At 40.1% G+C, this 13,256-nt stretch overlaps 1 protein-coding gene across 7 annotated transcripts in view; it reads left to right on the top strand.

Annotated features, from left to right (window-relative positions):
- The window catches only part of LOC121554823 (ubiquitin carboxyl-terminal hydrolase 15-like), a 44,191-nt gene extending 32,600 nt beyond the window's left edge, over positions 1–11,591 (top strand). For all 7 annotated transcript variants that reach the window (XM_045212134.1, XM_041868509.2, XM_045212133.1 and 4 more), the window contains 8 exons: positions 1,197–1,309; positions 1,743–2,051; positions 2,265–2,335; positions 3,395–3,510; positions 3,741–3,890; positions 9,005–9,108; positions 9,337–9,425; positions 9,660–11,591. In XM_045212134.1, coding sequence (XP_045068069.1) covers positions 1,197–1,309; positions 1,743–2,051; positions 2,265–2,335; positions 3,395–3,510; positions 3,741–3,890; positions 9,005–9,108; positions 9,337–9,425; positions 9,660–9,920 — 1,213 coding nt within the window. In that variant the 3' untranslated portion in view covers positions 9,921–11,591. The remainder of the gene's footprint in view (positions 1–1,196; positions 1,310–1,742; positions 2,052–2,264; positions 2,336–3,394; positions 3,511–3,740; positions 3,891–9,004; positions 9,109–9,336; positions 9,426–9,659) is intronic.
- Positions 11,592–13,256: the final 1,665 nt, after the last annotated feature.

Raw genomic sequence — 13,256 nt, 5'->3', positions numbered from 1 at the left:
ACTATTTGGCCTGAAAATGCACCAATTTGTAAGTCTGCTAAATGACGTAAATGTAATACCAAGCGTTACGTCTGGAGGAAACCTGGCACCATCCCTACGGTGAAGCATGGTAGTGACAGCATCATGCTGTGGGGATGTTTTTCAGTAGCAGGGACTGGGAGACTAGTCAGGATCGAGGGAAAGATGAACAGAGCAAAGTACAGAAAGATCCTTGATGAAATCCTGCTCCAGAGCGCTCAGGACTTCAGACTGGGGCAAAGGATCACCTTCCAACAGGACAACGACCCTAAGCACACAGCCAAGACCATGCAGGAGTGGCTTCGGGACAAGTCTCTGAGTGTCCTTGAGTGGCCCAGCCAGAGCCCGGACTTGAATCCGATCTAACATCTCTGGAGATACCTGAAAATAGCTGTACAGCGACGCTCCCCATCCAACCTGACAGAGCTTGAGAGGATCTGCAAAGAAGAATGGGAGAAACTCCCCAAATACAGGTATGCCAAGCTTGTAGCGTCATACCCAAGAAGACTCAAGGCTGTAATCGCTGCCAAAGGTGCTTCAACAAAGTTCTGAGTAAAGGGTCTGAATACTTATGTAAATGTGATATTTCCGTTTTTGCTTTGTCATTATGGGGTATTGTGTGTTGATTTGAGTTAAAAAAGCAATTTATTGAATTTTAGAATAAGGCTTTAACGTAACAATATGTGGAAAAATCAGGGGGTCAGAATACTTTCCGAATGCACTGTACATACATACATGCGCTTTACAACATGCTGCTGCTACGCATCTGGTGGTTAGTAACCATTTCAGAAACTGCCGCAAACTAACCTTGTACTCTGCGCTCTTGTTAAGTACTTAGCCTAATTGTGACAGATGTTGCTGTAAAAAGGGCTATATAAATACTTTTGATTGCTCTTTTCATTGTTTCTAAGGAACCTTTTTAGTTTCTAGTGTAAACTAGGCTTTGACACAATGTCACGATTTTATATGTTTTCTCATGAAATGTTTTATACTCTTGGAGCACTGAAGAACTGAGTAATAACATCACTGAGGGTGGAATGATTTTGAGGGTGGATGTTTCTTTCTCCGGGGGGAGCATATCAATTATGTTGAGCGGTTAGATGTTGTTGAAGTATGTCTGTATGTATTGAATGGTAACTGATTATATTAATATTGTGTATTTGTGTTGTATGGTACAGTCGGTTTGTGCGTTCTGTCATTGAGGAGGACGACACTGAGGAGACAACCCCCTCTTCTAAAGAACACACTGTCAATGGCAACGCTACCAATGGAGTCATGGAGGGCTCGCCCAGTACGTAACACACACACGCTCAAACACATACACATGCGCTCACCTGGGCGTTTTTACTGAAGAATGTGTTTGTTTCATATGATTGTGTGTTGTGTTTCCCTTTGATGTATTTTGTAATTGATGTGTAAATTGATGTGATGGGGCGGCAGGTAGCTTAGTGGTTAAGAGCGTTGTGCCAGTAACCGAAAGGTTGCTGTTTCTAATCCCCAAGCCGACTACGTGAAAAATCTGTCGGTGCCCTTGAGCAAGGCACTTAACCCTAATTGCTCCTGTAAATCGCTCTGGATAAGTGATTGTTTTATTGATGTGTTCATGCAGGGCTCATCTACAAAAGAGACTGTGGTCTCAGCATTAAATAAAGGTTCAATAAAAAATGTAACCCCTGTCGATAAAGCTATTTCAAAATCTGATCGGCTGATCCACTCCATTCCAGGTGAGATGGAGACTGACGAGCAGGATGGAGACGACGAATCCAGTCAGGACAAGGAGCTGCCCTCTGAGAACGACAACAGCCAATCAGAAGACTCTGTGGGTGGCGGGGACAACGAGCTGGAGAACGGGGTTGGTCCAGAGGGAGAGAACTCGGGGACCAAATGTCACCAGAACCAGACGTCTACGACGATGGGGGAGAAGAATAGATTGTTTACATTCCAGTTTAACAACATGGGCAAGACGGACTTCAGCTTAATCAAGGAGGAACCGCGGCAGATCCGGTTCGACGAGGGACACCTCAGACTCAGTGGTAAGTTGGCCATTTTACATTCAGTACGCAGATGAAGTCGCAACCCTCCAATAAAGATAAAAACATGGTAACGTTCTAGTAACATTTATACTTATTGTAAGCACTAAGCAGTGCCTCTACTAGTTGTTAATGCACAATCCACCTTTCTCTTTCTATTACATTCTCACCTTTACAATGAGTCTTAAAGGGTATATTGCTTTCTTCCTGTAACAGACAGGTCCTATCTCTCTTTGGACTGGGAACCAGAGGTAAAGAAGAAACACTTTGATGAGAGTATCATAGAGGTAAGGCTTTCTACTCTCTTTTAACACTAGAAACCATTTTACCTACACTACCCTCCGTATTTATTTGGACAGTGAAGATAATATGTGTAAATTTGGCCCTATACTCCAGCATTTTCTATTTGAGATCAAATGTTTCATATAAGGGGTGAGGGTAGTTTCATACATATGTTTTACCATTTAGAAATGAATTCACTATGTATCTAGTCCCCCAATTGGAATACTTTTTTTTCATAAGTATTTGGACAAATTAACTTATAGGGTATTAAAGTAGTCAAAAGTTTAGTATTTGGTCCCATATTCCTAGACTAAAACAAGCTTGTGACTCTACAGACTTGTTGGATGCATTTGCAGTTTGTTTTGGTTGTGTTTCGGATAATGTTTTGCCCAATAGGAACTGAATGGTGAATAGTGTATTGTCATTTTGGAGTCACTTTTATTGTAAATAAGAATAAACTTCTACATGAATGTGAATGGTACCATGATTATGGATAATCATGAATGAATTATGAATAATGATACGTGAGAAAGTTACTGAGAAACAAAGATCATACCTCCCCCGATAATGCTAACCACCCCTGTTATTGGTAATGGTGAGAAGTTAGCATTTTTTGGGGGGTATGATCTTTGTTCCTCTGTAACTTTCTCACTCATCATTATGACAGGTGACATTCTGTACTGTCGCCTCATATAAAACATTTGATCTCAAATCCAAAATGCTGGAGTATAGAGCCAAATGTACAAATTTTTGCGTCACTGTCTAAATAAATACAGAAAGGAGTGTATATCAATTCATGTCAGACTCCTCTGTATGGATGTCTATGTGTCTGTCCTTATGCATTCAAACTAGAACAGTTTTTCCCAAACCTGGTGTGCTAGTTTGTAGATCAAATAGTTGGAATGGCTGGAGGTATTTGAGGAGAGGCTTGGGAAACACTGTTGTAGAACGAGGAGAGGCTTGGGAAACACTGTTGTAGAACGAATGTCTCTCTTTAAGCCTTTGATGGTAATAATACTGTACTAAATAAGTAATAACCAAAATCTCGCTCTGCCTGTGAACAGGACTTTGAGAAGCATGAGAGCATGGAGTATAAGCCTCAGAAGAAAGCCTTCTTCAAGCTGAAAGACTGCATCGAGCTGTTCACCACCAAAGAGAAGCTCGGAGCTGAGGACCCATGGTGAGACTTACCTTCATATTGTCAAGGCTAATAGAGAAAATAATGAACATTTAAAAGAATAGTTTACTCAAAATACAAATTAACATGGTATTAGTCTCGGTTAACCCAGAACTAAAATCTTCTGTAATTTTGTCAGATGTGTAATTTATCCTGGCTGTCTCAGGTACTAAGAAAGGGTATGCTTTTTTAAATTGTCAAATAAAATATAATAATTCATCCATCTATCCCAGGTACTGTCCGAACTGCAAGGAGCACCAGCAGGCCACTAAGAAGCTGGACCTGTGGTCTCTGCCTCCAGTCCTAGTGATCCATCTGAAACGTTTCTCCTACAGCAGATACATGAGGGACAAGCTGGATTCATTAGTCGATTTCCCACTCAGGTACGGTTTTGACCAGATGGCCATTCTTTTCTGTAAAAATAAGCTGTCATGTCAAAGTTTATTAACAAGTAAATTATGTAAATTAAAAACACTGTTCCCCTAAGACTTAAAGGGATACTTTAGGATTTTGTTCTACTTCCCCAGAGTCCGATGAACTCGAGGATACCATTTTTATGTCTCTGCGAGCAGTTTGAAGGAAGTTGCTAACATGCATACTAACTGTAAGTCGCTCTGGATAAGAGCGTCTGCTAAATGACTAAAATGTAAAATGTAAATGTAATGCATGCCCATACACCTTTTGGGCGGGGTAGGCTGTCATTGCAAAAAGTTTCTTCTTTTTTTGTTAGGGGTTAGATCAGCTTTAATATTGCAGATAGATTGTAACTTCCATCAATGTAATTATCTGCATCACTTCCAATCCCCCATATGTTTTTTTCTCTCGCAAATATATATAAATATACAGTCGTGGTCAAAAGTTTTGAGAATGACACAAATATTAATTTTCACAAAGTCTGCTGCCTCAGTTTTGATGATGGCAATTTGCATATACTCCAGAATGTCATGAAGAGTGATCAGATGAATTGCAACTAATTGCAAAGGCCCTCTTTGCCATGAAAATGAACTTAATCCCCCAAAAACATTGCCACTGCATTTCAGCCCAGCCACAAAAGGACCAGCTCCATCATGTCAGTGATTCTCTCGTTAACACAGGTGAGAGTGTTGACGAGGACAAGGCTGGAGATCACTCTGTCATGCTGATTGAGTTAGAATAACAGACTGGAACCTTTAAAAGGAGGGTGGTGCTTGACATCATTGTTCTTCCTCTGTTAACCATGGTTACATGCAAGGAAACACGTGCCGTCATCATTACTTTGCACAAAAAGGGCTTCACATGCAAGGATATTGCTGCTAGTAAGATTGCACCTAAATCAACCATATATCGGATCATCAAGAACTTCAAGGAGTGAGGTTCAATTGTTGTGAAGAAGGCATCAGGGCGCCCAAGAAAGTCCAGCAAGCTCCAGGACCGTCTCCTAAAGTTGAATCAGCTGTGGGATCGGGGCACCACAAGTGCAGAGCTTGCTCAGGAATGTCAGCAGGCAGGTGTGAGTGCATCTGCACGCACAGTGAGGCGAAGACTTTTGGAGGATGGCCTGGTGTCAAGAAGGGCAGCAAAGAAGCCACTTCTCTCCAGGAAAACATCAGGGACAGACTGATATTCTGAAAAAGGTACAGGCATTGGACTGCTGAGGACTGGGGTAAAGTCATTTTCTCTGTTGAATCCCCTTTTCGATTGTTTGGGGCATCCGGAAAATACCTTGTCCGGAGAAGACAAGGTGAGCGCTACCATCAGTCCTGTGTCATGCCAACAGTAAAGCATCCTGAGACCATTCATGTGTGGGGTTGCTTCTCAGCCAAGGGAGTGGGCTCACTCACAATTTTGCCTAAGAACACAGCCATGAATAAAGAATGGTACCAACACATCCTCCGAGAGCAACTTCTCCCAACCATCCAATAACAGTTTGGTGATGACCAATGCCTTTTCCAGCATGATGGAGCACCTTGCCATAAGGCAAAAGTGATAACTAAGTGGTTTGGCGAACAAAACATCGACATTTTGGGTCCATGGCCAGGAAACTCCCCAGACCTTAATCCCATTGAGAACTTTTGGTCGATCCTCAAGAGGCGGGTGGACAAACAAAAACCCACAAATTCTGACAAACTCCAAGCATTGATTATGCAAGAATGGGCTGCCATCAGTCAGGATGTGGCCCAGAAGTTAATTGACAGCATGCTAGGGCGGATTGCAGAGGTCTTGAAAAAGAAGGGTCAACACTGCAAATATTGACTCTTTGCATAAACTTAATGTAATTGTCAATGAAAGCCTTTGACACTTATGGAATGCTTGTAATTATACTTCAGTATACCATAGTAACATCTGACAAAATATCTCATAACACTGAAGCAGCGAACTTTGTGAAGACCAATACTTGTGTCATTCTCAAAACTTTTGACCACGACTGTATTTATACATATACATGCACATACATAAATATAAATACATATACATACTATATATATATATATATATATATACCCTTTAAAAAATATATTTCCCTTTATTACTTTCCAACCCCACCACCCCTTCCCTAATTGGAGTAAACTAGTGAACAACAATGCTTAGGCCTCTACTTCCAGCTTATACATACTATATACATTTTGTGGACACAGTCAATTTTACAATAATTCTATTTTGTTTGTTTTTACTCATGAACTTCCTCATCCTCTCCGATCATTTTCATGATGTCCATCTGGTTTGCTTCTATATGCCATTTACATTTTAGTAATTTAGCAGACGCTCTTATCCAGAGCGACTTAGTTAGTGAGTGCATACATTTTCATACTGGCCCCCCGTGGGAAACGAACCCACAACCCTGGTGTTGCAAGCGCCATGCTCTACCAACTGAGCTACAGGGGACTATCTTTCTAACTGTGCTCTTTCACAAAAGCTCTCAACCTATAACCTATATACTTATTATGGACACAGTACGCTTTACATTAGTTATCTTGTTGTTATTAGTTGTTGTTATTAGTGCCATCCTTCAACACCACCCATCTATCTCTTAACACCATCCATATTGGATTTCTATTTGCCATATATTTTTCAACTGCACTGTGATGTTTTACAAAAGTTCTCAACCCTTCTATTCTCATTGTTTCTACAGATTGTAAATTGAAAATAAACATTTTTGCTAAAAGTATTATTATATTATTGATCGATTTGACTGACTTTTCAGATTCTGTCCTCCGAATTCATATTCATTATATAAATAGGCCCGTTTAATTTTGTCTGGCTTGCCGTTCCAAATAAAATGGAATCTTTTTTTCTCATATAATTTAAAAAACCGTTCGCTAGGCGTAGGCAAGACCATAAGCAAATAGGTAAACTGGGATAATACTAAAGAGTTAATCAGGGTGATTTTTCCACAAATTTACAGGTATTTACCTTTCCATGGTAGCAAGATCTTATCTATTTTTGCTAACTTTCTATTAAAATGTATTGGAAAGAGATCATTTATTTCATTTGGGATATGTATTCCGAGTATATCCACATCACCATCAGACCATTTTATTGGTAAACTACATGGTAATGTAATTTTTTTAATTTTTTAGTGATCCAATACGTAATATAGTACATTTATCATAATTTGGTTGTAATCCGAAGAGAGGTTAGAAAGTGTATCTAGATCCTCTGAGGCTGTGGAGGGATTTAAGTTTTGGATTTAAAAGAAAACATGAATCATCAGCGTTCAATGACACCTTTGTTTTTAAGCCCTGGATTTCTAATCCCTTGATATTATTGTTGGATCTGATTTTAATAGCTAACATTTCGATGGCCGTAATAAATAGAATGCCGTTAGTGGACAACCTTGTTTCACTCCTCTTGACAGTTTAAAACTTTCGGAGAAATAGCCAAACCTGTCTGATTAGAATTAATAATGTCCGACAATACCTTTTTAATTCTATGCGCTATACATTTTGCTAGAAATTTTGCATCACATCACTGAAGTGTAAGGGGCCTCCAATTTTTTTAATGGACTGGATCTTTATATTTTCCACTTGTATCCTGTTTCAGTAATAATAAATCAGACCTTCTTGAGTGTCTGATAATCTACCATTTACATAGGAGTGGTTAAAACATGCTAATAACCGTCCTCTGAGTATATCAAAAAAGGTTTGGTATACCTCGACTGGTATGCCATCCAACCCTAGAGTTTTCCCGGACTTAAAGTCTTTAATTGCATCCAGAAGTTCCTCCTCTGTAATTTCACCTCCTATGAGTCTTTCTGTATGGCTGTTAATTTTACATTATCAATAGAATAAAAAAATCTCTACAATTAGCTTCAGTTAGTGGAGATGAAGGCGACTGAAACGAAAACGTATGCTTAAAGTACTTTGTTTCTTCCTTCAAAATATAATTTGGTGAATCATGGGTGACTCCGTCATTTGTAACCTGTTTCAGTAAATTATTTTTGGTAGCATTTCTATGTTGAAGATTAAAAAAAGAATATGGTGCATTTTTCCCCATATTCCATCCAGTTAGCTTTATTTTTTATAATATATTACACTTGATCTTTCTTGAATAAGTTTCTCCATTTCTTTTTGTGTTTCCTCTAATTTATTCTGATCCTCTATGTTAGTTTTTATTGCTATCTATCTGTTCTGTTAGACCTTCTATTTCCTTTGTATGGGACTCTTTTGACCTAAATTGCTTTTGTTTTCGAGATGAGTACTGAATTGCATGGCCTCTAAAGGCACATTTAAAAGTGTACCATACAATAAGGGGCATTTGCTGTACCTATGTTATGTCGGAAAAAAATCAGTTATAAATTCCTCTGTCCTAGTTAAAAACAAGTTATCATCTTTTATTAAATTTACAATTTCCTCGCCCACTTGGAAATTCAGTAAGAGTAATGTATATGCCAATTATATGATGGTCTGACCGCATTCTGTCCCCTATCAACACTTTTAAAACTTTTGGTGCCAACGAGAATGACATAAGAAAGAAGTCAAGACGACTAGCTTGATTGAGTCTCCGCCATGCATATCTCACTAGATCAGGACATTTAAGCCTCCATATATCTACTAGTTGTAATGTATCCATGACATTCACGATTTCCTTAAGAGCATGAGGGTGATAGTTTGTAGTGTGATTTGCTTTACGGTCCATTGAGCTATTTAAAACGGTATTATAATCTCCCACCATAATAATAGAGTCTTGAATTGCTTGCAGGGTTGATGTTGTTCTTAACTGACTTGCCTAGTTAAATAAAGGTGAAATAATTTTTTTTTTTAAACACTTCCAGTCATTGTGCTAAAGCTAGTTAGCATTGGCTCGCAAAACAACCTCTAACTTCCTTCATACAGGACACAGACATAAAAATGGTATCCACAAGTTAATCTGACTCTGGGGAAGCAGTTAAATGCCTCATTGCCAAAATGAAGTATCCCTTTAAGTTGTAAATCACTTATACAAATGTTGAATATCTCTTGAAGAGAAAACAAGGAATGCTCCCCCTCATGAATGGTTCTTTGTGTGATTCTCTCTCCAGTGACATGGAAATGTCAGAGTTCCTGATCGACCCTAATACTGGTCCCTGTCGCTACGATCTCATTGCGGTCTCCAACCACTACGGAGGCATGGGAGGAGGACACTGTAAGTCTGATTTTAAGTCTCCTTATTTGACAATTTAGTCATTAACACTAGAAGCGCAGACGACGTCGTTTGAACGTAATGTGTATTCAAAATTGTACATTCAGACATTGCTAGCCATAGTGTTTTCCGAGTTGATTCAAACAAGGAAGTTGAACCAACAGTCTTAATTCAATGCTTGCTTGTAGCAGACAAATGCTGATCTTCTCATCTTATTTTTGGGACACTTAGATACTGCTTATGCGAAGAACAAGGATGATGGCAAGTGGTACAACTTTGACGACAGCAGTGTCTCTCCAGCCAACGAAGATCAGATAGTGGTGAGTTTCATGGTCCTCTAACATCTTGTCAGATACACAGCACTGCCCAGTGTGAATTGAATGTGCACTTCATATTATACTGTACTGTAAGCCATTAACCTGCATCCTGAATGTGTATGATGTTATAACAATTTGGATATAGCTTTTCAGTTCTCAAGTTTCATTTTGTTATAACTACACTGTATATCAAGTTACTGTGCTGCTGTGTGTAACTGTGTGTGTGTGTTTGTTCAGTCCAAAGCAGCGTACGTGCTGTTCTACCAGCGCCAGGACACAGTGAAAGGAACAGGCTACTTCGATCTGGACCGAGAGGAGGAGGAGAGAGAGGAGGTGGAGGAGAACGGAGAAGGGAAGGAGGAGAGGAAGAGCGTCGCCTCAACCCAGCGGGCCTCTGCTTCAGTCCAGAGTGACAAAGAGGATGTCAATGACAATAAGAATGAGAAAAAGCAGGAGGAGCAGGAGCCTAGCTGTGACGTCACCATGAAAACCAACTGAGCTGGAGAAACGGAGACAGGAATATCCATCCAAAGCCATATCGACAGACAGAGCAGTGGGCCAGCCCTGAGGCTGCGCTATGACCCCATCCAGCCCTACAAAGAGTGGGCTACCAGGGGAAACTGTCCACTGAGAAGTTAGTCAGTGCTGGAACACCCAAGCAACATTACTAAAGCAATCAGGGCCTATAGATGTCTGTGGTCTGACCGACCGGTCTTATCCAGGTCGCAGTGAGTCTCCTCCATGTCCATTCTACATGAATCATCCACTCTGGAGGAAAAAAAATGTAAAGCTCTGTTCTGATTTTGAACAATGACATCATACTGAAATCAAATAGATCCATTAGAAGCTTTAGGAAGGCCTGCATTACGGAGTTCAGTTCATCATAGTATAAAACACAGAATGTCACAGTGCAGTGGTGTCGCTGCTTCGAACTGATACTCCCTCCCTCCCACCCACCTGCTTATCTTTTGTTTCAAAAAAATATTTTTGAGAGAGCAATGCATTGCCATACCATTTTACCATTATTATTAAGCAAGGCCTGAAGACTGAATTATTATTAGGTTTTCATGATACTCTGAAGCTTTTTTGGGAATTCGTCCTAATACTTTCATTTTGTTACACAATCACCTCCACCCCATTTTTTTTTTTTATGAATCGTATATTAGTGCCACGTACTGAAATTGTTTTACAAATTACTCTGAGCCAGGGTCGTTAAAACGCTTTGAACGCTGCCTTTAAACACTGTGCTCAACAGAACACGCATCCACACATATTGGCTCCGTGTAGAGTAGGAGTGCTGATCTAGGATCATTTTTGCATTTAGGAGCATAATGAATAAGGTTATATGGACAGGGGGGACCTGATCCTAGATCAGCCCTCCTGCTCTGCTTTGTGTATGTGAGGAGGAAGACCAACATACATTTTATAATGTAAAACAGCCAAACCAGTCATGTGGTAGGCTTGCATTTTAGACACATAACTAATGTATACAATATGAGCCTTATGATTAAGTTCTGTTGTTTTTTTTCTTCTGCTGGTCCCTACAGTAAGTATCATCCTAGCCACATGAAGCCAAGGTCAAGGTCCAGAAACAACCCCTAAACCCCTAGACACTTTTGTAGATCTGAAATGATCAGATAGGTATGAGAAATGGGGGGCGAAGAATTCACCTTACCTTTCACATGAGGTGGAGGTGGAGCTACTAGCATATTGCTCACACCCAATTCTTTCAGATCTGCATGAGTGATTAGGAGACATGTTTGTTTAGGAGGTAGGGGCTTTTCTGGAACGGACCCACCTCTCTCTCAGGCTGTATGTTGCATTGCTAGCTTTACATGGCTTTTTTAGGCTCTCCTCCACTACCTGCTCCTTCTAGAGGCTTTTTTGAGATTATGAATATTGGTGATACATTAGATTGTTGTCTCTTGGTTGGATCACCTCAGCCTTAACTCTTAATCTCAGATTGTAGCCTTTTCTTTGCACATTATTACGTCACGCTGTCTGTGCATGGCCCTCAAACACACACACACTTGAACAGGACACAGATACGAGCTGAAACTCATTCATACACTCACAGGAAAACTTTGTACACACCCTCACACCTTATCTTTGCTGTCCCCATCAGAAACATCCATGAATAGCAACCGCTGCTACCGGAAATTAACCAATTTTTGAAAAAAAAAGTCAATGAGGGGCGGAGTGTATGCTGAATGACTATTGAACTGATCCACTTGTAAGGCCAGGTAGTTTTTTTGCTTCTTCTTTTCTTGCTTTGGTTTAATGTGAGGGGGAAATAGTAGGGGGTTCATTGCCTTTGATAGGAATACCTGGGTACTGCTGTATGTGTCCTCTCTTCCAAGGGAAAATAATGCTTCATTGTGGTTGGAGCATGGAGTAGGGTCTTTCTCTGGAGAGGGCGGGAGGGATGGGTGGGATTACTGATCAGCCTGAGTGGGTGAGATGTGGTGATTTACATATAGGCTATATAATACTGTACATAAGAGTTCACTCTGTGAGTGTACATTTGATAACATTTATTTATTTATATGTAAGCGTTTAATAATAAAAAATATATATATTTAAAGACATTGGCAAGACCGAAGATATAATGGGGATTTGGCTTTATAGTCCACTAGTTCAGGGTTGAGTCTGAAATGGCCCCCTATACTGCATAGAGCTCCAGTCAAAAGTAGTGCCCTATATAGGCCATATTGAACACACCCAGAATTCTTACCTGTGCTCTTCTCTTCTGGGGGATTGGATCTTTTTTAAAGGATGTTATAATAGACTTTTTTTTTGTAAAGGTGAATACATTCAGGCATCCTTTGCATGACATGGGGGTTTCCAGGTTTGGCTGCGCTTGAGTTCACTTGGGTTTACATTTGAAATGTGCATGTGTATTTATACACACACTTCAATAAAGTTGTGTAAAGCCTAGTACTCTTTTTTTTTTTGTAAACTATTGGAAATTACCAAATGCATAAGGTTGTGTAGGCTATAGATGTAACTCGATTGATAATGACTGCTTGGGTATTCGTGCCCTCTGGAGGTAAATGTATAACACGGGAGCATTCCTGGCTCAACAGAGAAGTTGGAAATAGATGCCCTCTTGTGGTTGAAGCTGGACCATGACTGGATATGATGTTCTATTCATACTATACTAAAACATATTTTGTCTGAGATTCTTAAGTGTTGAAGCTCCGAACAAACAAGCACAAACATGGATGACCATTTGTCTGACTTGCTTATTTATTACAGACTTCTTCAGAATTGGTCTGGTGCATTTTAGAATTTCACCCAATATCGCAATGGCCAACATTTTGCGCATGAATTGAAATACTCCCTTTCCCACAACCCAATACGAATGGAGCTGGTGCGCGGTGCTTTACGCCCAGTCTGACGTTTCCCGCGAATTTTATCCACAGTTGATTGCATACTCCTTCAGTTTCCACACGGATCGCGGGAAGGAGCTGGAACATACTTGTAGACTATGCGGCAACGTGCGCGTGGCTGTGCTAGACTGAATTGCGCGTGTATTTTTCTTAAAAGCTCTACAGCGCATATCATTGTTCTGCTTTATTTTTTCTTGATAGAGGAGATGGGGAGATGGTTGGCTGCTACCTGCACCGACAAATACGGTGTGCGCACAAGACAATATTGCATTGCTGGACTGGATCAACCAATCACAATTATAAGGTGGTTTTGTGTGCATGCCATTTAACTGTTCTTAATTATTGGATTGTGATATAGCTTTGTTGTAAACTATTAGGCTATAACGGCATTCAATATTATCCCTATATTAATTCCTATGATCTGTGATATGTCGCATCTTTC

The sequence above is a fragment of the Coregonus clupeaformis genome, chromosome 40 (assembly GCF_020615455.1).
Source record: "Coregonus clupeaformis isolate EN_2021a chromosome 40, ASM2061545v1, whole genome shotgun sequence".
NCBI classification, from domain to species: domain Eukaryota; kingdom Metazoa; phylum Chordata; class Actinopteri; order Salmoniformes; family Salmonidae; genus Coregonus; species Coregonus clupeaformis.
This window is presented reverse-complemented; position numbering and strand designations above follow the sequence as displayed.